General features: G+C 35.3%; 1 protein-coding gene across 1 annotated transcript in view; it reads right to left on the reverse strand.

The window, feature by feature from the left end:
• Positions 1–5,483: 5,483 nt before the first annotated feature.
• The window catches only part of GNAT3 (G protein subunit alpha transducin 3), a 56,654-nt gene continuing 39,207 nt past the window's right edge, over positions 5,484–22,930 (reverse strand). Inside the window, exons 5-8 of the mRNA XM_003896399.5 lie at positions 21,553–21,681; positions 9,761–9,890; positions 9,418–9,571; positions 5,484–6,135 (exon numbers count right to left, since the gene is read on the reverse strand). Of these exons, the coding sequence (XP_003896448.1) occupies positions 5,945–6,135; positions 9,418–9,571; positions 9,761–9,890; positions 21,553–21,681 (604 nt within the window). The 3' untranslated portion in view covers positions 5,484–5,944. The remainder of the gene's footprint in view (positions 6,136–9,417; positions 9,572–9,760; positions 9,891–21,552; positions 21,682–22,930) is intronic.

The following is a 22,930-nucleotide window of genomic DNA, read 5'->3' on the forward strand; positions in this document are numbered from 1 at the left end:
AACTGTTTCTTTTGCTGGTAAGTTATCTCACCTACATTGTGCTTTATATAAATGTACACTTGTATACCAATATTTTAAGTGTAATAAAATATTCACTTTTAATGAATAAGATGAGTATAGCCCAGATCATCTTTTTCTTTGGCATTCAGGATGGGGTGCTTTATATGACAGGCTTTCTTATGCTAACTCTAAGTGCAATCATCTAGTTCTTTTCTCCCAAGTAAGGCTTTTAATGTATTCGATATAAATATTCTTCATTATTTTTGATATTGTAATGCAATTAATGCTTGATCATTTTTCTTTTTCGGAGGAGAAAACTTACAGCACTATACTTTGAAAAAAATTTTTTCAATCACATTTGTGTGATTGGTTTTGTTCCAATCTGACCACTCTAGAAAATATAAATGTCTTTCACATAAAATACTGGCTTTGCCTGTGTCTCATATATTATTCCTTATCTGAAAGGTGTGATAATTAGAAGGCCATTACTGTCCTCCATGAATTAAATTAGAGTCTTTTTATTTCCTTTTTCTTTCATTTGACTCTATTTATTACTTAACTAGTGTGACAAATGTGGCTTAAAATAAAAATTGTGTCATTATTAATGAAAAATGTGCTGGCCGCAGCAGTGGTGATAAAGAAAAATGTCATAAAGCATTCATTTTCCTCTTGATTTGGTGGAGTGGTCGTTGGGAAAAAGTTGTGATAAACAGAATAATGCAATGGTTAATGTTTTAGCAGAATGGGATTTTACTTTGATTTGCTGAAAAGATATACATTAATAAGCAGTCAATTGATTACAACTCACAAAACACAGTTGTCAGGCATCAAATTATATTTCTCCTACTAGTCCCTGTGAGCAAATCAAGATTTTAAACACAATACAGATAAATTGAAAGACACACTTTACAAAATTAATAATTACTTAGACTAAAACAGCAGTTAGAAAATGACCAAAAAAGTAACAAGATCGTGAAAAGAACTATATATCTGTGTAACACTCTACAGATTTGGAGCAGCTTCAGTAGCTTTGTTAATCATAAACTTGACTAAAATGTTATACATTATGTTTTCAGAATGTTATCATATACTACTGAGTTAAAGGCAAAAAATATACTATGATTCTTAACAAGATTTTATTAATTGTTTCACTAAAGTTACTGGTCATCTAGATGTATTGTTTTAATAGTTGGAGGGACAAACCCATGATGTAAGTGTGCCCCCATGTGGTTATAGATTGGTTTGTAAGAACGTCAGAAAGGCATTAATGGAAAGGGGGCTTCAATAGGTTATATTAATATTATCTTGTTAATATTTACTCCTTCCCAAGCAGAGAGTTGTTTCTCTTTTTCTAAGATAGAGGATTCTCAGTTTCTTCCATAATTCTTACAAACATATTATTTTTAGTAGTCATACATTTTAACCAATGTGTCTACTTCTAATTCTGAAGTGTATAACATAGTGAAGACACATAAATCAACACAAAAGATGTATTTTTCTTCATGTCTAAAGTAGTTGGTTAAGTCAAGCCTAAGTCATTCTCTGCAAGTGTTTCAAAATACATTTTGTAATTAAATAGGATGATACATCCGGTAGGAAATTTGTATTAGGACAGGCCTATGGCCTGAGAAAATAGTTCGCCCATTTATGTGATATTTTAATAAGACTATTATTAAGTCTATTATTAAGAGTATATTTGTTCATAATTCTTTTAACCAACAGGATATTGTATATTCATAATCAATGTCGGCGATTCCACAGAATTTGAAACCCCTTTTCTGTACAGCATCTTTGTGGAGTTGATTACTTCCATAACATGTGTGTGTGTGTATATATATGTGTGTGTGTGTGTGTGTGTGTGTGTGTGTATATGAGACAGAGTCTTACTCGGTCACCCAGGCTTGAGTGCAGTGGCACAATCTTGGCTTACCGCAACCTCCACCTCCAGGATTCAAGCGATTTTCCTGCCTCAGCCTCCCAAGTAGCTGGAATTACAGATGTGTGTCACCATGACCAACTAATTTTTTTGTATTTTTAGTAGAGACAGTGTTTTGCCATATTGGCCAGGCTGGTCTGGAACTCCTGATCTCAGGTTATCTGCCCACCTCCGCCCCGACAAAGTACTGGGATTGCACGCGTGAGCCACCACTCCCGGCCACTTCCATATTTTGACACAAAAGTATATCTTTATTTAACTCTCTAGTAACTAGTCCAGGATGCAAAGCCTAACCTATTGGCCAGTTGATGCTTCTGGAAAATCACTGTGAGGGTTGGTTGGTAATGACCCCATTGTATACAAGCCCACATCTTGTGTCTGAGGTAGTGCAGTGTGTTGGCATTATAATCATGTTTGAGCGAGTTTGAGTGGCATTCATTTTGTTTGTTTGTTTGAGCATGTGACTGGGCGGCAACCACAAAAAGCAAGGGCACTGACTGCGCAGACAGAAGCCTGAGCTTCAGCTTGAAAGGCATGTTTCCCTTTTAACCAACATTACTGTTCTCAGTGGAAGTTTCTTCAGGGTAGAAGCAAACTCGTCCTTATTTTATTTTGTTATATTTAAAAACTAGCCCCAAATGCTGTGTTTCTATTCTAACTTTTTATATTAAACTTTTGAAAGTGAAAACTGAAATATTAAATTTTAAAGGTTGCAATCATTAAAGAATTTATACAAACATCTATTTAATTTTTTTCTTTACTAAAAATTTTCTTTTCTTAATTAGAATTCATTGTTTAGCATGGCAATATTCGCAATGATGAAGAAAACTTCTTTAAGTTAAATCATAATATTGGGAGCAATTTAACAGTTTTCTTTTTAAAAATAATAAGTCAAGTTCCATTTTCATTTTGGTCATTTAACATACTGTTTAGTGTTCTCAGATAATAATATTTCAGAAATAAATATTTATGCCTGTCACTTTGTGCACAGGGCAAAATGAGTTATGTACTTGGTTTGTCTGAGACGGAGTCTCTGCTCACTACAAGCTCCACCTTCCAGGTTCAAGTGATTCTCCTGCCTCAGCCTCCCAAGCAGCTGGGACTATGGGGCATGCACCACCACACCCAGCTAATTTTTGTATTTTTAGTAGATATGTGGTGGTTCACACCTGTAATCCCAGCACTTTGGGAGGCTGAGATGGACAGATCACGAGGTCAAGAGTTATGTACTTTTGAAACGCAAATTGAACCATTTCTGACCCCACCCTTTCCACCTACATTGTCTAAAAAATGAATCCTAAACTTAAGTCAGTAACATTTCAAATGATATACTTTCCTTCATGGAAGTGTCTCTTCACACTTACGGAAGAGAACAGGTTGAAGTAGAGTGGGAAGGGAGGAAAGACAAAGCAATGAATCAAATATAGTAATATTTATTTAAAATCTCATAGTATTGAACGTCTCCAACAAACTGTTGGATGGTTGTCATACAGATGGTGATTCTCAGCTAGAAAACTTTATGGAATGTCTGAACTAAATGATTGCTCATGCTTTTCTTCATGTGTGCTTGATATCTTGGAATTTCAAATTAATTTTTTAATATAATTTTAAAAATTTGACTGTATTTGTTGATAATTGCTTTGTGTTTTTGGGAAAAAAAGCCACAGGCACTTTAGTGAAGATTATTCAATGAGTTATGGTTATCTTTATGTGTTTAGAAGGAAAACATGTCATAGAAAAATGAAGTAGCAACACTGAGAGACAGAATTATCTAAATCCACCTAAACTGCAGACTGGCAAATTGTTTAATTTATGTTCCCTGCAACTCACCTAGCTTATAAGAATTTAATTAAATATTTTAAAAGAGTCATTATAAATCTAATAAGCTGACCTAATAGTCTGACTATATATTATTTTCCAGAAGTATAGAAGGATAAATGATAGTGAGACATACTTTTTTTTTTTTTCCTGAGACGGAGTCTCACTCTGTTGCCCATGCTGGAGTGCAGTGGTGTGATTTCAGTTCACCGCAACCTCCGCCTCCCGGGTTCAAGTAATTCTCCTACATCAGCCTCCCGAGTAGCTGGGACTACAGGCACACGCCACCACACCCAGCTAATTTTTGTATTTTTAGTAGAGACGGAGTTTCACCATATTGGCCAGGATGATCTTGATCTCTTGACCTCGTGATCCACCAGCCTTGGCCTCCCAAAATGCTGGGATTACAGGCATTAGCCACTGCGCCTGGCCAAGACATGTTTTAAAAGTATGTTTTGCAGGGCCAGGAATGGTGGCTCAAGCCTGTAATCCCAGCACTTTGGAAGGCCGAGGTGGGTGGATCATTTGAGGTTAGGAGTTTGAGACCAGCCTAACCAACATAGTGAAACCTTGTCTCTACTAAAAATACAAAACCTAGCCGGGCAGTAGTGGCATGTACCTATAATCCCAGCTACTCAGGGGGCTGAGGCAAGAGAATCCTTTGAGCCTGGGAGGCAGAGGTTTCAGTGAGCTGAGATTGGGCCACTGCTCTCCAGTCTGAGAGAGAGAGTGAGAACCTGTCTCAAAAGAAAAAAAAAAAAAAGAATGTTTTGCAAATGGTAGACACTTTATAAAAAGAAAAAAAAAAAACACCTGTAATCTTCATAAATAATATGATTTAGTTTCTAAAGCACCAACTTGGTTTTTTAAAATGTAGACTTTGACCATTAGGATAAAATATGATAGTTAGAATAGACCATACAGTACCAGTGGAGGAGCTCAACATTTATCTTCTAAAAATCTGCTTGTTCTTCCTTCCCACTTCTTATTCACAAAACACAAAACATACGAGTACTAAAACATTAAATTATTTTTCTCTCTTGAAGACCAGAGTTATCATCCCAAAGCCCATGTGGTCATCAGTTGTAATAATGTTCCATGACAATCTGGAATAAAATGTGGGGAATTGGTGTTCCATTAAAAACTGTTATTCACTTATAAAGCCTTACATTGTGTATTTGACCATACACTTCACCCTCTATTCAACCAGGCTAGTGCAAAAAAACCCCACAAATTATTGAAATTTTCAACTCTAAGAGTAAATTCAGCATTAATGATTTTTTTTTAAAAGAAACTAATGTAGGAGATAAAATTGAATATATTTATTTTGTAAATGTAATTTCCTATTAACAAAGAAATGCATACAGAACATTTCACTTGCAGCTGCCTAACAGAGGGTAGTTGACTAATAAATGTCTCATGCCCTTTTATAATAGTCTTTCCAGGCCAAGAGCCGTGGTTCAAGCCTGTAATTCCAGGGCTTTGGGAGGCCAAGAAGAGAGGATCACCTGAGGCCAGGAGTTCAAGCCAGGCTGGGCAACATAGTGAGACACTGTTACTACAAAAAAAAAAAAAACTCACAAAAAAACAAAAACACAAACTTAGCTGGGCATGGTGGCATGCACCTGTAGATCTAGTTTCTCAGGAGGTTGTGGTGAGAGGATCACTTGAGCCGAGGAGTTAGAAGCCATAGTGAGCTATGATTGTGGCACTGTACTCCAGTCTGGGCAACACAAGGAGACCCTGTATCTTAAAAAAAAAAAAAACTCTACAGTACTGGCATGTTACATTATCAACAAAAATGAATGCCTCTCAAAATCTGGCCAATGGAAATAATATTATTCCATATTTCTTCATTATTCTATGAGTAAAAATAGTCCACATGTAGAAGTTTATTTCCAAGAAAATTCAGTGTCATTGATATGTACTCTTACAGTTACCAAAACATATCAGTTTTTAGATATAGGGACATCGAAGGCCCTCCCATTCCCCATGTTCCAAAGAAATTTAAACTTATCCAGATACAGATGATAATACATAAACCTTTTTGTGGGAAAACTTTTTGCTTTACAATGCTAGTTATATATCTAAATAAGTTACTGTCTATTCAAACTAAACACATCACACAGCACCTTTTCTTTTATATTTTGAAAAGCATACATGAGTAAGAGTGGAAGAGAAAATGGTTGGTTAGAAAAGCCCACAGTCTTTTAGATTCTCTTTGATTATTATATCTGTAACTGCATCAAACACAAACTTGACATTTTGGGTATCAGTAGCACAGGTCATGTGGGAATAAATTTCCTTATCTTCTTTTTTTAAATTCAGGTCTAGAAACTGGTTCTTGATGTAGTTTCCTGCATCTTCAAATGTATTTGGCCCTTGTTAAACAAAATGTTTAAAGAGGTAAAGATTAATCATATGTTACAAAGAATAGGCTATAAATAATATCAGTAAGTTTTAGGATTTTACTTTGATATACTAAGTATTGCAAAATCATAAAGGCAAGGTTCAATTATCAGGGTGCTGGGAACTATGCTCACCCCATTGGGAGCTCCCAGTGGCTAAAAGGTAAACTTTGCATCAAAAAAGCTCACAATACAGAAGAAATCCCAAAATATTTCTAAAACAAAGTGAGTGATACAAACTTACATATACATCAAATACTGTGTGTGTGTTTGTGGGTATGGGTGTGGGTGTTTTTATACACACTAAAAGAGAAAACGAATGGAAAAGGTAGATGACTAGGGTACAGAAGGAGATGGTATTTGAGCTGGACTTTGAGAGGTACCTACAACAGAGAAAAGTAAGGGAAAGCAAAAAAGTGAAAGTGAGAATTGCACCGCTAGACTTGAGGGTAGGGTCAGGAAACAGATTGAGCTTTGAAGAATCTACTTTGATAGAAATGAAAGATTTTTGTAGAGGAATTGTAGGAAATCAAGTAGAATAGATGTTATGGGCTACATTATAGACTATGTTACTAACAAAACAGGAGTTAGGATGAGATATAAAAGGCTATAGAGGTACTCTTGACTGATGTGTTATATAGCAGTAGTACGATGAAGGCCCTGCTTGAGAAACTTTAGTCCAATAGCAGGATGTACAATGAATCAGTTGAGAAAAGGCAGACATAAAACAAGTAGGCTAAAAAATACACGACAACTAAAAATGACCTGTTGATGGGCTTTATAACAGAATATGCTTTATGGGGACTTGACACAGGATAGAGCAGTAGCATAAAAACTTTCTAAAGAAATAAATCTTTGTTTCCTACTTTATTGTAACTGGAAGCAAAATTCCATGAGGAACAAGCTTTGAAGCCATATAACATGGCTAAAATCCAAAACACTGGCAATACCAAATGCTGGTAAGTGCATGGAGTTATAGGAGTTAATTGCTTGTGGAAATGCAAAATAGTGCAGTCACTTTGAAAGGCAATTTGGCAGTTTCTTACAAAGCTAAACATAGTCTTACCATGCAATCCAGCAATCACACTTTTAGGCATTTACCTAGAAACTTATGTCTACACAGAAGCCTGCACATGGATGTTTATAGCATCTTTTTCCATAATTGCCAAAAATTGGGAGGAACCAAGATGTCCTTCTGTAGCTGGAAGGATAAACTGTGGTTCATTTAAGGAACAGAATATTAATTTAGAAATAAAAAAAATTAGATATCAATCCATAAAAAGACATGGAGGAAACTTAAATGCATATTGCTAAGTGAAAAAAGACGGTAAGAAAATGCTACATGTTATATGATTCCAGTTATATTACATTCTGGAAAAGGCAAAAGAATAGAAACAATAAAAAGATCAGTGATTGCCAGGAGTGTGAGGAGGGAGGAGCCATGAATGGGGGAACACAGGGAATTTTTAAGGCAGTGAAGCTGTTCTGTATAATACTGTAATGCTGGATACATGACCTGCATTTGGCAAAACACACAGAACTGTGTGACAAAAAGAGTGAACCCTAATTAAATGATGGACTTGGTCGGGCACGGTGGCTCACATCTGTAATCCTAACACTTTGGGAGGGTGGGTGGATCATCTGAGGTCAGGAGTTCAAGACCAGTCTGGTCAACATGGTGAAATCCCGTCTCTACTAAAAATACAAAAATTAGCCAGGCATGATGGTGGGCGCCTGTAGTCTCAGCTAGTTGGGAGGCTGAGGCAGAAGAATAGCTTGAGCCCAGGAGGCAGATGTAGCAGGGAGCTGAGATCGCGCCACTGTACTCCAACCTGGGCGACACAGTAAGACTCTGTCTCAAGAAAAAAAAAAAAAAAAGTGGACTTTAGTTAATAATGTAAGATGTGTTAATATCAATTCATCAATATAATTCATCAATTTTAACAAATGGTACCACACCAAAGCAGTTCTCTAAATAGAGAAACTGTAGGAGGGGATGAGAAAGAAAGTACGTGGGAACTCTTCATACTTTCTGTTGAAACATTTCATTTCTCTATAAACTAGAAACTGCTCTAAGAAATAAGTCCTATTATATTATACAATATAAAACATTTAATTATGAGTTTATATTAATTAGTAATATTCAATGTATTTGATTATTTGTAATATGAAAAATACATTTAATCACATGATAAATGTATGATATATTATAAATATTTATAATTATAGAAAAAAGATATAAGCCCTAATTGTAGATTGACCAATATAAGTATTTGTTTTGACAGAATGCCATGCTCCTAGTAACATCTGGGCAGTCTTACATACTTAAGTGGTAAAACTGGATTTGTATTTTGTTTAAATCATAAAAATGGCTAGGTGCAATGGTTCACACCTGTAATCCCAGCACTTTGGTAGGCCAAGGTGGACAGATCACTTGAGGTCAAGAGTTCAAGACCAGCCTTGGCAAACATGGTGAAACCCCATCACTACTGAAAATATGAAAATTAACTGGGCGTGGTGGTGTGCACCAGTGGTCCCAGCTACTCGGGAGGCTGAAGCAAGAGAATCATTTGAACCCAGGAGGCAAAGGCTACAGCCTAAGCGACAGAGCGAGACTCCATCTCAAAAAAATAAATTTTTTTAATGTAATTTTATTACCAATGGAACATCCAACTATTTACAAAAAAAGAAAAAAACTCTTTCTGAAGGAGAAACAGCCGTTCTGTGGGATTTCACATTTACAATCGCTGACTAACAGGATTAGCACTAAAATTCCAGGATCCAAGAAAACCAGAAAAAAATGAAGATGTCATTATTCATTCTCAAATTCATTCACGCTATATCTCTAGAAACAACTCAGACATTGAAGGGCCTCTGAGATTTACTATAGCATTACAAGGTTTCAGTAGGAAATACATCAAAAATATCAATTTGGAATAAGATTTGCATTCCTGTTATAATTTTGAAGACAATTCAGGTTCCAATGTCATTTGATAAATTCTATAGAGTAGCAACCCTGGTCCATCTAACCCCTTCCAGTTTATTTTATTAGGGTTTTACTTTAATGTAGACAATGTAGAGAGGGTTCTTCTTTATTGTAAGGTGTTTTTTTTTTTTTTCAAGTTTGGATCATAAAGATGACTCAAAAATGATCATAAGCTTCATCCTCATAAGTGTTAAATGCCAAGATCCAGATAGGAAATATATGTTTATACAAAAATATATTACTATGAAACTAAAAGAAAAGAATCTTACCGGTATATTCTGGAAAGCAGATACTAAGATGCACCTTGGTTACCTTTTCTTGAAAGATATCTTTTTTGTTGAGGAACAGGACAATGGAGGTTGTTGAAAAATACTTGTGATTACAGATACTGTTGAACAGGTGAAGACTTTCATGCATTCTATTCTGTTAGGTATCAGAAATGAGAATGGGTAGGATTATTATTTGCAAAATGTGAATGTTGAGCATCGTGAACAAGGATGTAGAACTAACATAAATCTTTGGCAAACCTTCAGGAGTTGGGCAATGTGGTAGTACTACTGAAAAGCACAAAGATTACTTTTAATCCTGGCTTTGTTTTTCTTTTAGACTTACCACTTCTTCATCTTCCACGAGGACCATGTCATAGGCACTAAGTGCAGCACAAAATATAATGCATGTAACTCCTTCAAAGCAGTGAATCCACTTCTTTCTCTCAGATCTCTGTCCACCTACATCAAACATCCTTTAAGAAAACATCAAATGAATAATAAATCTTACAAATATCCTCCAAAATGTGCATTGAGGTTAACATTTAGAGGTATAAATGGGTGATCCCATATATTCAAAAGGTATTCCTTTGACTTATTATTGATTAAAAAATAAAATGTATTTGGTCAAATGGCTGCTCAAGGACCACAGAGAAAAAACAGTTTTTTAAAAGTGTCTCCGTGCAAACTAGAGTAAAATGATTTACACACTGACTTGGGGAAACTGGGAAATTTAAAAGAGTTTCGAGTTTTAGTAAAACATTCATTAGCCATAGAAGATTTTGATCAAAGTTTAGACATATTCTCTTGAATGAAAAGAAACTACAAGAAGATTGGAAGTTACTGTAGTTCTGATGCTATGATTCTTGCCTATTTTCTTACATCTTTCTACATTCATTTGTTTACTCAGACAATTATTCTTTGCATTCTATGTACTAGACACTGTGCTAGGTCTACTAGCACAAAGATGAAAAGATATGGTCTGTATCTTCAAAGAACGTTCTGTCTTATAGAGAAAAAAACAAATAAGTTACTATAATATTATGTAAAAATATTCTAATGTACGAGGTAAAATGTGAGCATACAGGAAGACTTAAGTTAGCCTGAGGGATCATGACTCTTAGAGAAGGTGTTTGAAAACTCAGCCCTTCCTCTACTTGTGTATTTTGGTGAGAGATCATTGTGGACAGAGGACTCAATTTTAAAAACTAGGAGCTAGGCAGCAAAAAGTTAGGTTTATATCAAAGGAACTGTTTAATGTTTGCTGCCTCAGGGCTTTCGCACACAGTCTCTTTCCTTTTCCTGTGACAAAGATTTCTTTCTTCCTTCCATGCCTGCTTTTTTTCTCAACTATGAAGTCTTAGCATCAGTATCTCCTCCACAAAGAAGCCTCCTGGAGCGTCCATGTAAATTGCACCTCTCTCAATCCTCTATTTACCTTCTATAGCATCACTTTCTTTCCTTTATGGTAATCATCAATATCTATCATCCCCAAAGTAGAATAACAGCCTCATGAGGTCAGGAACATTATCTGTATTAGTAACTGCTGTATTCCTAGTTCCTGGCACCATGCCCAACACATAACAGGCACGCAAAAAATATTTGCTAGATAAATGAATAGATTCCATGTTAACTGAATAGACAGGCAGGAAACACAGCAAACATGCTATGTTCTCTCATGCCTTGATAACTTACACATGTTTTTTGTAAATATGTATAAGTTACCAAGGCATGATAGAACATAGCATGCTTGGGGTAAGCAAGTTATTTATAGTTTTGGGAACATAAAGAATCAGGTAAAAACACTGAGCTATATGTCTAATAATTATCCATTTATCCACTTATTCATCTTTTATTCAACAAATAATTACTAAGCACTCATTATATGCCAGGCACCAAGGATTCAGCCTTAAGCTTTTACACTGGTGGTGGTGGTAATAGTGATTGGTGTGTATGTTTCAAAATAGATTTTAGATATCCATATAGGATATCTGATGTGGATTCATATCCTACATGAATATCTGAAAATAGACTTAATAGGAAATATCCATATGAAAATAGACTTCAGATATCCATATAAGAAGTGTAGGGGGTGGGTTGTCATTTGAAATGGAGTGATCAGAAACTGTAGAAGATGACAGAAGTGTAAAAACCTAAGGAGATGAGGGGTTAAGCCAACTGGATATCTGGAGCAAACAATGTTACAGGCAAAAGTGACAGAGGAAACAGCAAGAGCAAAGGACTTCAGGAGTGAGCCTCACATGATCAGCCAGCAGTGGATTTACTGGTCCTTTCATGTTACATGAGAAATGAAGATTTAATATTACAGACCATAGAGGACTATGGGTGATTTTCAGATAGGGAATTGACATTTTTTGTCTGTTTGTTGTTGTGTTAGATCACTTTGATCTGAGTCCAGAAGTTGGACTTAATGAGGAAGAGATAAGAAGCAAAGAAATAAATTATGGGGCTATCATAATAGTTTAAACTCAAGGTGTTAAGTACCAAAAAGCATCCAAGTTGTACAGACTTCAAGGGTAATAGTTATACTTGGAGTAATAAATGTCAACCGAACTGCTTATTGAAAATAATCAAAAGTACAATATATTATATTTCATATTTCATATATGAACCCAGTAAAGATATATAGAACTAATATTCCGCAAATAATGTACCAATGCAAAATCACTCCATTAAGCCGTAGACTAAAAGAGAAGTTGCTCACAATATTGAAGATAATGGTTAAGCATTCAATAGTTAATAGTGTGGAAATTTAAATTTGGTGTTTATAAAGAATATTGTATGTGCTACTAATTACCAAATTGCAGTTTCAGGCTTGCAAAATAAATGGAGGAAGGGGACCAAATTTTGACTTTACATTTACATTATGTGAAAATTGACCAATGCATTTAATGTTAAAAAATTAAATGACATTCTTACAGAAACAAGGATGATAAATATGCATTCAGACATTTAAATTGTTCAACTGTTTTGTTAATCCACAAAATACCTTAGTTTTTTTTTCAGACATCATAAACTGGAGTTTTATTTATTTCTTTGTTGAAATTACTTTTAAAGTATAAATTATATTTAAACTATAAAATGTGGTGGAAATAGAAATCGTTGAGATCATGACGTTCATGTTCCACATCACCAGTTGCAATGGATTAATCTTAATTTAACACACCTAATAAGAGTTTACTATTTGTCGGGCATATAAGCACCTTACAGCAGTTAACTCATTTAAACCTCTTCAGGAACTTACAAGGAGGTACATTTAGCGTTCTTGTTTTTTCAGAGGAGCCCTTAAGCAAATTGCCTAAGAATTATATTTCAACTAATATTTGTTGAGGCTGCTATGTATGTGGCACCATGATAGGTTCAATAGGTTCTGTGGCTATGAAAGTTGTTAACTTGCTAAATATAAGTCTATTTACTTAGACAGAGGTGCACAACTAGTACTAGTGCCTGCAGTTAGCGCTCAAACCCTCACTAGTGGACGGAAATTATCTTCACTGTGCAGTCTATCCTTCTCCCAGGCCGGGCAGTAGTTCTATGTTGTCAAACAGGTCACTGGGCAAAAAATTTAAACTCCCTTCCTCTGGGAGGTTTCGTTCTTTTCTTTTAATGAAGATAATCACCTAATGTGTTTCAGATGTAGTACATATATGCTCCATTTGGTCATATATGAATATATTGTGGATCATTTTTTGGCAAAGAAATGTGACGCTGTGATTGAACAATGATGATTAACTTACGGATTTGGGGGACCTGAGGGTAGAGTATCCATTACTAGGTTTAAACTCCTGGTGGGCTTTTCAAAGTGAAACCACCCTTCTTAACCCCACCCACGGACTTTTTAACTCGCAAGGATTTCCATAGTCCTAATCTCTTTCACTCTAATCCCCACCTCAGGGGAAAAATCTCCCTTTCCCTTGCTTAATGACAAACCAGTCTGGAGCCAGGACAAAGAGTCATGGAATGTTTGTGCTAAGGGAGCCCAATGTGCTGTTTCCACAGCAGTGATGGCAGTGCTGTAGGAATTGAATTCTAGGATGCCTCTGGTAAGTTTTCTCCACTAAGCAGAACTTGCATTAGTCTTGTCAACCTTTGTTTGTAGTCTCCTTTTCCCTGCTTTTATGCCCAATTATGCCTTTCTGTTTCATTCCAATTGATATTTGTATTCTTTTAGTCACATTTTCAATTAGATTATATATCCAGATTATATTTACATCTTAAAAGTCTGAGAAACTCCTCTCTTTAAGGTGACTTTGTAATTGCTCAGATTTCCTGCATAGTGACCAAATATTTTATCTCAGAGCAAAATCATCTTATTTCTCTCATGTTAATAGTTTTGTTTTGTTTTTGGTGTGTGTGGGGTTAATGACAAAAATAATAGTAGGAATTATTAAGATATGGGAACTCTAACTTGTGGGTTCTATGGGGGACATAAACTACTCAGGAGGGGGAAGAAAAAGGAACCTCATATACTTCCTACATATTTATTTTCTACAACATAATGTCCTCAAATGGTTTTTCCCCAAATCTGAAACATCTGAAGCATCTGAGATGCAAATCAGAGTAACAACAAACTCATTGGCTATGCCTTAATTTTCTCTGATGAGTCAGCTTCTTTGCAGCCTACTAATGATGTGTTAACAGGTGTAAAAGGTAGCTATTCTCCTCTTCTGATAAATACGTACAACTGTGATAAGTAACAATTGCAGGAAAAATAACTTACGGTAGAATAAAAGTCATATTGGAATTGTGTGCTCTCTCTCCCTGAAAAATAAATTCTAATCCATGGCTTTCTGTTTCTCATAACAATTCTTTGAAGGGAAAATAGTATTCACCCATTTCTTTACCAAAGTGAAGAAACTGGCCTTTGAGAGGCTAAGGTGGTTTGTTCCTAAACTCACAATTAGTAAAGGATAGAACTGGTGCACTATGACCCTTAGCCTAGTGCTCTTTCTGCATATCATGAAGCTTCTAATAAACATGTTTTAATTGGCTTAGCTTTCTCCCAAGGAAGAGAGGACAAAGATTGCTCAGTCTTAGCATTTTGTTCATATAGATAAAATGGAAAGTCTATCTTAGGTTGAATGCATATAATCTTCTCATTTTATGACTCATTTGATAAGCAATATTTTTGTGTGTGTGCAGATTGACGTAGGAGACATAGGTCCAGGGAGCATTGATCATTTCTCTAATGCCATCTGCTATTATTGAACTGAAATGCTCATTAGCAAATCAGACCAATAGCCGGAGTTTTGTTTTTGTATTGATTCTCTTGGACACTATGTTAGCTCTAAGAATAGTGACATTTTGTTTTGCTAATATTGTAGTCATTTATTTTTCATACTTCTCTCTTCAGTTTTAGCTTTTCCCCTGAATTTTAATTTAGTCCTTATTCTATGGAATTGTAAAGTATTACTACCTATGAAAACATTTTGAAGATCCCCAAAGTGAAGTAATTGTTTATATTTTTTGGCTGAAGAAATAGTCTCCCTTATGTATAAACATCAAAACAAAACAAAAAGCTTCATTGTGACCATTCTGTGAGAGACAAAATTAAAATCAGAAAAAACATGTATATTTGCTGCCTGGAGTTTTGGATTGGTCAAATACAGTAGATTATTAATGAGGGAAATGGACATGCTTGAATACTCTCAACTGCCTGAATAAAATAATAAATCTTAACTATTATTAAGTAATAATTATTATTAAGTAAGTTCCATGATGTTACATGGAACTTACAGTCCTCATTTGGGATTTTGTGTGGGGTTTTTTGGTCTTTTTAATTTAGTTTTTTTAAGGAGGGATAATATGTATTTTGTTATCAAGTCTGACATTGGTTGGAATTCTTAAAGTTAAAAAAATTTCAATAACTAAAATTTATGATGTAGCTGAAAATTGATAGGCTAGGCTTTTAAGTGACAGTTGAATACTGATTATTTGTTAAATTGCCCAAGGCATTAATACAGGGCAAACCATCAGATTTTTATGGCTTTATATTAAACAGTTGACTAAACATTTGTGTTTTATAGTTTTAGTAAGCGGTTGGCAAAGCTTTGAGGTTTATGGTTTATGTTAAACAGTTGGGTAAATATTGGATCACATGAGATTATTCACATTTCATATCAGAATAGATTATAATATAATCTGTCCCTTATAATTCTTGTAAAATTAGTATGTAATGTAGAGTAGCTAAAAATCAACAACGCTACTGCAGCTAATTTGTTAGATGTCTTTGCTTATCCTATAAGCATGTACTTATCTTTGAAAAATCACTTTCTGACATTCTCTACTATGTATTTGATTACATAAAAATAAAAACCAATCTGAGTAGGAATTTATTTTAAGGTATTCTATTGAATGGTATTCTATTGAATGGTATTCTATTGAATGGTATTCTATTGAAAGGTATTCTATTCAAGATGTTAGTCTCTATCACAGTTGTTATAATTTCTCATCATGGTTACATATGAGACCAGGTGGATCTGTGTCTTCACTACACACCCATAGCAAATGGTCTAACCAATCTTTCCCTTGTCTTGAAAATAGAAAAGGGTAGATACTTGCAGACAGGAAGGATGTGCACAGATGTCTTACTAAATCTCTTAAATCCTCACGATTAAAAATCAGAATCAAAAGGATTTATAACTGTAAGGGAGCCAAGGTCTCCAAATCATCAGAATCATTAATACCATTATATACTTTCTACTAAATGTGTGTGTGTGCATTTGAAACTTCAAATAATTCTCTGATTATTTAATAATGTAATTCATAAAGCCATTAAAATAAGTTCTGTCACTAGAATCAATTAGACATCATATTTTATAACTTATTATTTTGGTAATATGAATCATAAACATGCCTGAAACAAATATATAGTATATACGAGTTATTGCTCTATGAGATCTTATAAAGACTAGCAAAGCCAAATTGAAATGTAGCTGCTGTGTGGACAACCAGATTCACTTGTAATCTGAGATGATGCATATGCCACACAAATGACCACAATATACACAATTCAACATCATATCTCAGGAAAACTGTAGTTTCTTTTATATCATAGATCTGCTCAAACATTCTTATAAACAGTTATGGTAATTTATGAAATCTAGAGTTTTGTGTTGTAATAGTTGTTAACCGTTTTTCCTTAGCTCCCATATAGCTTCAGGTCCTTTCAATTCTGTTTTTCCATCATGGAAAAATTAGGGAGAAAGTTTTTTCTCTGTAATTGTTTGTTAAATCCCTGTAAACACATGTCTAAGTTATTTGTTCTGAGGAATTATTCTGTAACAATAGGAGGGCTTACATTTGCTCTGCATTTTCCACTTACATAGTATATTAATATCTATAAAGATAATTTATCAGTTTGACAGCTGCAGTTCTGGTTTGATAAGAACTCTACAGTAATTGCCATTGAATTAGATGATACACAATTATGTTCCAGTACATTGGCAGAGATAATTTTTCATTTTGGTGTTCCTATGTAAAAGTTTAGAGTTCTCTAATTTAATATGTAAATTGAGCCTTTGGTTTTAAATAGTCATAAGATGTCTTATGCTATGTGAATACAAATCAATGCTAATGTAATATATTTTAATACCTGGGTACTTGCTGAAATAAAGTTGGAAGGTACATTACTTTTATGCATCCTATTTTGAAATACTACAGAATTGTACACTCCAAAACCTTGTGCACTTTTGGACTATCCTATGTAGCACTTGAAAGAAAAGCTATTTAACGGTGAGAATTGATTAAAGGATTAATCTATCTTAATTGCTCTAGCTAAACTTAAAACTGTATTTAAATAATTTTAAATAGCTCCTCAAGAAAAAAATATTTTAAAATATTTTGTAACAAAATTTAAATATTTCCAAATTGTATTGTTTAAATAAAGACTTGTTTTTAGAAAAATTCCTTGCACTGGAGTAAGGAAGTACTGTATCTTCTAACCTCTTCCTCATTGAAAATGCCTTTAATAACGTTGTCTTGAGTTAGAGGAAAATCAAACACTCTTAAGAAAACAAAAAATCTTGAAACCTGTTTTAGTATACAGCAAAGAGGTGGTAGTTGCACAGTAAAGAGAATGTTCTTTTTTTTTTCTCCTTTTTTTTGAGACAGAGTCTTGCTCTGTCACCCAGGCTGGAGTGCAGTGACGTCATCTTGGCTCACTGCAACTGCCGCCTTTTGAATTCAAGTGATTCTCCTGCCTCAGCCTCCTGCAGAGCTGGGATTACCGGGGCGTGCCACCATGCCCGGCTAATGTTTGTATTTTTAGTAGAGATGGGGTTTCACCATGTTGGCCAAGCTGGTGTGAACTCCTGACCTCAAGTGATCCACCTGCCTTGGCCTCTCAAAGTGCTAGGATTACAGGTGTGAGCCACCATGCCCAGCCAAGAGAATATTATATCAAAATAATTTCTAGCTGGGTTTCACAATCCAGTTCACAAACACCTTACATTTTAGCATTGATACTGTAACAGAGAGTTAGCAAGACCCTCCTCATTGCTTCATAAGGATCAATAATATGCGAAAGCAAAATAGCTCACCTTCGTATATGACTTAAGATAGTGCCTCACAAGATAAACCACAAAACTACAAAAGGACAGAGGAAAATGACTATGTACCAAAGGGGGTCTGGAGGTCTAAACTGAAGAGTCCTATTGTAAGAAAAAAAATGTATTTTAAAATTAATATTTTATTTTAAACGTTAATGCAAATATTATATTCTACTCTGTGATGATTAATACTGAGTGCCAACTTGACTGGATTGAAGGATACAAGGTATTGATCCTGGGTGTGTCTATGAGGGTGTTGCCAAAGGAGAGGAACATTTGAGTCAGTGAGCTGGGAAAGGCTGACCCACCCTTAATCTGGATGGGCACAAGCTAACTGGCTGCCAGCACAGCTAGAATATAAGCAAGCAGAAAAATGTGAAAAGAGAGGCTGGCCTAGCCTCCCAGCCTACGTCTTTCTATCTCTGGGAGGGCGGCTGATGTGGTGGCGGTACCAGCTGAGGGGCACTGACACAGGAGAAAGATGTAGGCTGGGAGGCTAGGCCAGTCTATCTTTTCGCATTTTTTTGCTTGCCTATATTCTAACCGCACTGGCAGCCGGTTAGCTTGTGCCCACCCTGATTAAGGGTGGGTCTGCCTTTCCCAGCCCACTGACTCAAATGTTAATCTCCTTTGGTAACACCCTCACAGACACACCCAGGATCAATACTTTGTATCCTTCAATCCAATTAAGTTGACACTATTAACCATCACATATTCATAATTGTTTCAAAAGTTTGATTGTTTATATTACTTGGTTCAGAGTAAAATAGATGTCTCAGAAAATGACCATGATTTTCTAAGGGTTTATGTGTTTGACAGTCGTCTTGTACCCTGCTTTTAGAAGCACTGACTTATAAAGGACCCCAGGACCCTCCAACTTAAAAGATATTTCCCCAAAAGGCTGTCATTTTATCCTCCCTCCACCTTCTCTCTGAAAGAGATTATAAATCAACAACACTGAAAATAACACTCTACAGAAAAAGAATGGTTTTCACTCCAATTTATCTAACAACTAACTAGTGCCATACAGTGTAAGGAGTGTGGTCTTTGAAGACAGAAAGATATGCATTTTAATTCCACCTCTAGCACTTCTGTGAAAGACCTTAGGGGAAATCTTTTATCTCAGTTTAGCCTCCAGTTTTTGAGGCTATCCAGTTAGCCTCAGGATAACCAAGATTGCTTATCCTGAGTATGGATAGCAATACTCAGCTCATGATGCTACTGTGTAAGTATAAAGATTGTGTACATACAGTGCTTGGCATAGTGCCTTTACTCATTCAGCAAAAATTCCCTGCATTCTTACTCTGTGCTAGTCACTATGATAAGCACTGGAGGTACAGCTATAAATAGACATGGCCCCTAGCATCCGGGAGCTCAGGGGCATATGAGACAGAAACAGAAACAAAAAGAGAAAAGTAATACAGAAGCAAGGCAATCTCATATATTGATAATTTTTTCTTAAAAAAAGGAAAGCAGTGTGATGTATCAATATTGCAGTGACTATGGCTCACCCTGGCTTAATTAGTGAGAGCTGTTTATCTGCATTTCTCCTCAACTCTGCATTTAGTGACATCACCTTGGTTGACTGAAATTGGCCATAGTGGGGTTATTTGCACCAGAAAAATCAAGAGCTACAAATCAGCAAGCCTTCCATTGCTTTACTGCCTCAGAAACCCTGCTGTTAAACAATTATTAGCATGTTGCAGGGTGTATAGTGACAGTGATAAGCATGGATGGTACATAGATAAGATGGTTACACCTCCATGAGGAGATGAATTTGATTTCGGAGCTTAATGATAAGAAGGAGATGTTTCTTGCAGATTCAGGGGCAGAGCACTTTAGGCAAAGAGACTAGCAAGTGCAAAGGCTTGAAATGTTAAAGAACAGATATATAAACAAGATAATTTTTTAGAGTGATCATTTTTGAGACAATAGCAAATTGGTTGGTGTTGTAGGGCGTGACTCGGGTGCTGAGCTTTTAGGTATTCAACAGGTAGCATTAATTGTCAAAACCGGTTTATGGTCCAGACAATCTAGGACTCAGAGAGTTGTACTGGCTTATGAAAGGTAAGCTACATCAAGTTATAACTCTGTGCTAGGACTTTACTTCATCTAATCTTTACAACAAACTCATTAGGTAAGCAAGTAAAGAAAAGGTTAACTGTGCTTCTTCACTCCTACTGCTAATTATTAGATAATCTGGAATTGGAACTTTGGTCAAGGCCTACACTCAGTTCTAGTCTGTTTCAGTGAGACATTTGGAGAAAAGAAAGGAGAGTAAGACAGAAAAGGGACAGTGTCAAAAATGCTTTCATTGGGGTGGGAGGGACAGAGGGGGACAAACAACTGAACTCAAGGCCCCAGAGGAAAACCCAGAAACTGGATCAAAGATGAGGAGTCTGAAAAAGTAGTTGCCAAAAAGAACTATACAATAGTGAAGCCAGGACTGATGACAAACTTTTCCTGCGTTTGCCAAGACAGGATGTTGATCCCAATCGGTGCAGTCCCTTTACCCTGGTTTAATCTTTGGCTCATCTCTCAGAAAATTAACTATTTGTAGGCCTAAAATTTAGATAGGCATTTTGAAGAGGTTTTTTTTCTGTATTAGTTGAAAACATACTATCTACATAATAGGTATTCTACTTAGACATTATATATAACACATACTTTAAAATATTTGAAGCTTTTATCTTACTAAAATAAATATATGATGTTGATTAATTACCATTTTCTTTTTCCTCACAAATGGATATGAATAATTCATGCCACTCTATCTCTAGTTTTTTACTCTTTAAGATTATTGTCATTATTCGATGTATGAATAATCTTATTAGTTATATTTTTATCGATTTTTGTCATTACTAAGCAATACAACTAGAACCTGCTATTAATGTTTAATATTCCATATTGTGCACAATCCATACAAAAAGGTATTTAAATATTAAGAGATATTTTCTAACATTATAGTATGGGTTTCCATTTCTTGTATAGTAAATGAGTGATTTTGCAGTAGAATTTCTAGGAAGCTCTTGATAATATAACAGCAATGAAAATCATGATTCATTTTCATACTCAAAACATGGTTATAAAATATGCCTTGTTATTGCAGTAAATAGTATCATATTCAAATAATTCTCTTCTTGGTAATTTGCATTTTTTAAAATTAAGGAAACAGATGTAATAGGAATATTTCAAGCAAATAGGAAAATAGAAAGGCAAAGGAAATAGGATTCCTGGCACCCATTTCTTGTATATTATTTAAATACATTTTCTTTTTTTTCCCCAAAGTACAGTGCCAGTTTTAAAAATGAGGAAAGTAAAATCTAGCCCCCACCTGCTCAAGCCAGAAGCATTTTAGCCTGGAAGGAGGGATGAGGCTCAGGATGAGAGGTTGGGGTGAGAGGCTATAGGAGGACAGTAAAGGACAGTGGTACTGAAGGTAAACTGGAGCTAGTGAGTACATCCAAGGATTATTGAACCTGAACATGGGCTAGAGCTTTTCTCCATGAGGGAATATTAAGCCTGATGCATACTTCTGTCCACAGTTAGAAAAGATATTTGATCATACCTGAAGTGCAAGTCTTTAAAGGAGAATTGAGTTTCAATGATTCCAGTCGTTTTCACTCGAGAATGGAGAACATCTTGTTCATTTGGCACATACCCAGATGCTGTTATTCTATCTAAATCATTAAGGTAGCTAATAAAGACAAAACAAAATTATTGTACGTGTATATGTAATACATAAATACATACATATATAATACATACATATAGGCATATATACACATACATATGTATATATATTACATACATATATGTGTGTGTGTGTGTGTATATGTGTATTTTTTAACTTTGCATTTGAAGAAACCAGGATTCAGTATAAATGAATTTTTAGTGTAGGATCTATTAAAAATGATAAATTGTAGACGTGCTTTCCAAACTCTGATCATCAGAATTACAAGTTTGGTAGCTGGAATGTTGCAGAACGCAGAGTGCTGACTGTGGTACACAGCTGACCCCCAGCGTCCTCTTCTAAAGGCACCTAAATCAACACTGCCTTAACCTGTATTTTATGTGGTTTATGTGATAAATTTGCTGGTATATGGATAGAAATATGAAAGAAAATTTCTCTTTATAGTACCTGGATCATTACAAAGCTAAAAGCTGCCTTGTAATGGTAGTGGCTAGATTATCCTCGAAATTCTGTACTTTGAATTTAGGCATTTTCAGTTTTATGAGAGTGATTGGTTTGAATGTACTAATTCAAAGGTTGGTTGTTATTTTTGCATGGATTTGCCTCATCAAAACTCAGCCATTTCCATTAAATGCCATTGCAATATCTAGTTAGCGCAATAAAAGAAGCACTATTTGTCTCTCTTCCTGGTCTATGCTGGAAGTGACTCATGAATTGGCAAACCCACCCTGACCTGGCTCTCCTGGGGACAGAAGGGTGAATGTACCCACTATCCCCACTCCCACCTCCTCTTCCATCAATGCATCACTGTGTCTTTACCCCTTCCAGGAAGCTGTATTAAAAATTCCTAGAATTATCAGGCTGAATATGGTGTTTTTTTCTCCTCACAGGATCTAGGTGTGGTGATGAACAGGAATAAGTCTAATTAAACTGTGTATGCTATAACAGTCTGTTAAATTAGAGGAAAAAACCCTGCTCTCAGCTTCCTGCTCTCAGCTTCCTAAATCTTGAAACCAGATAATGTCTTTATACTAAAAAAAGTGTTTTATTGCTTTAAAAATAATTTGAAAACCACTGGTCTAGACTGTAGATATTAAGCTTTTAGTGGCTTAGCAATATCACTATTTCTGTACAAGTTTTAGATACAAATAGTAATAGCATGGTAATGCTTTTATGACACATTTCACCATTACACTGAACCACATTTATAGAAAGATAAGATTCGAATGCTTCCATTGAGGCAGAATGTGTG

Source organism: Papio anubis, chromosome 4 (genome assembly GCF_008728515.1).
Source record: "Papio anubis isolate 15944 chromosome 4, Panubis1.0, whole genome shotgun sequence".
In the NCBI taxonomy this organism is placed as follows: Eukaryota; Metazoa; Chordata; class Mammalia; order Primates; family Cercopithecidae; genus Papio; species Papio anubis.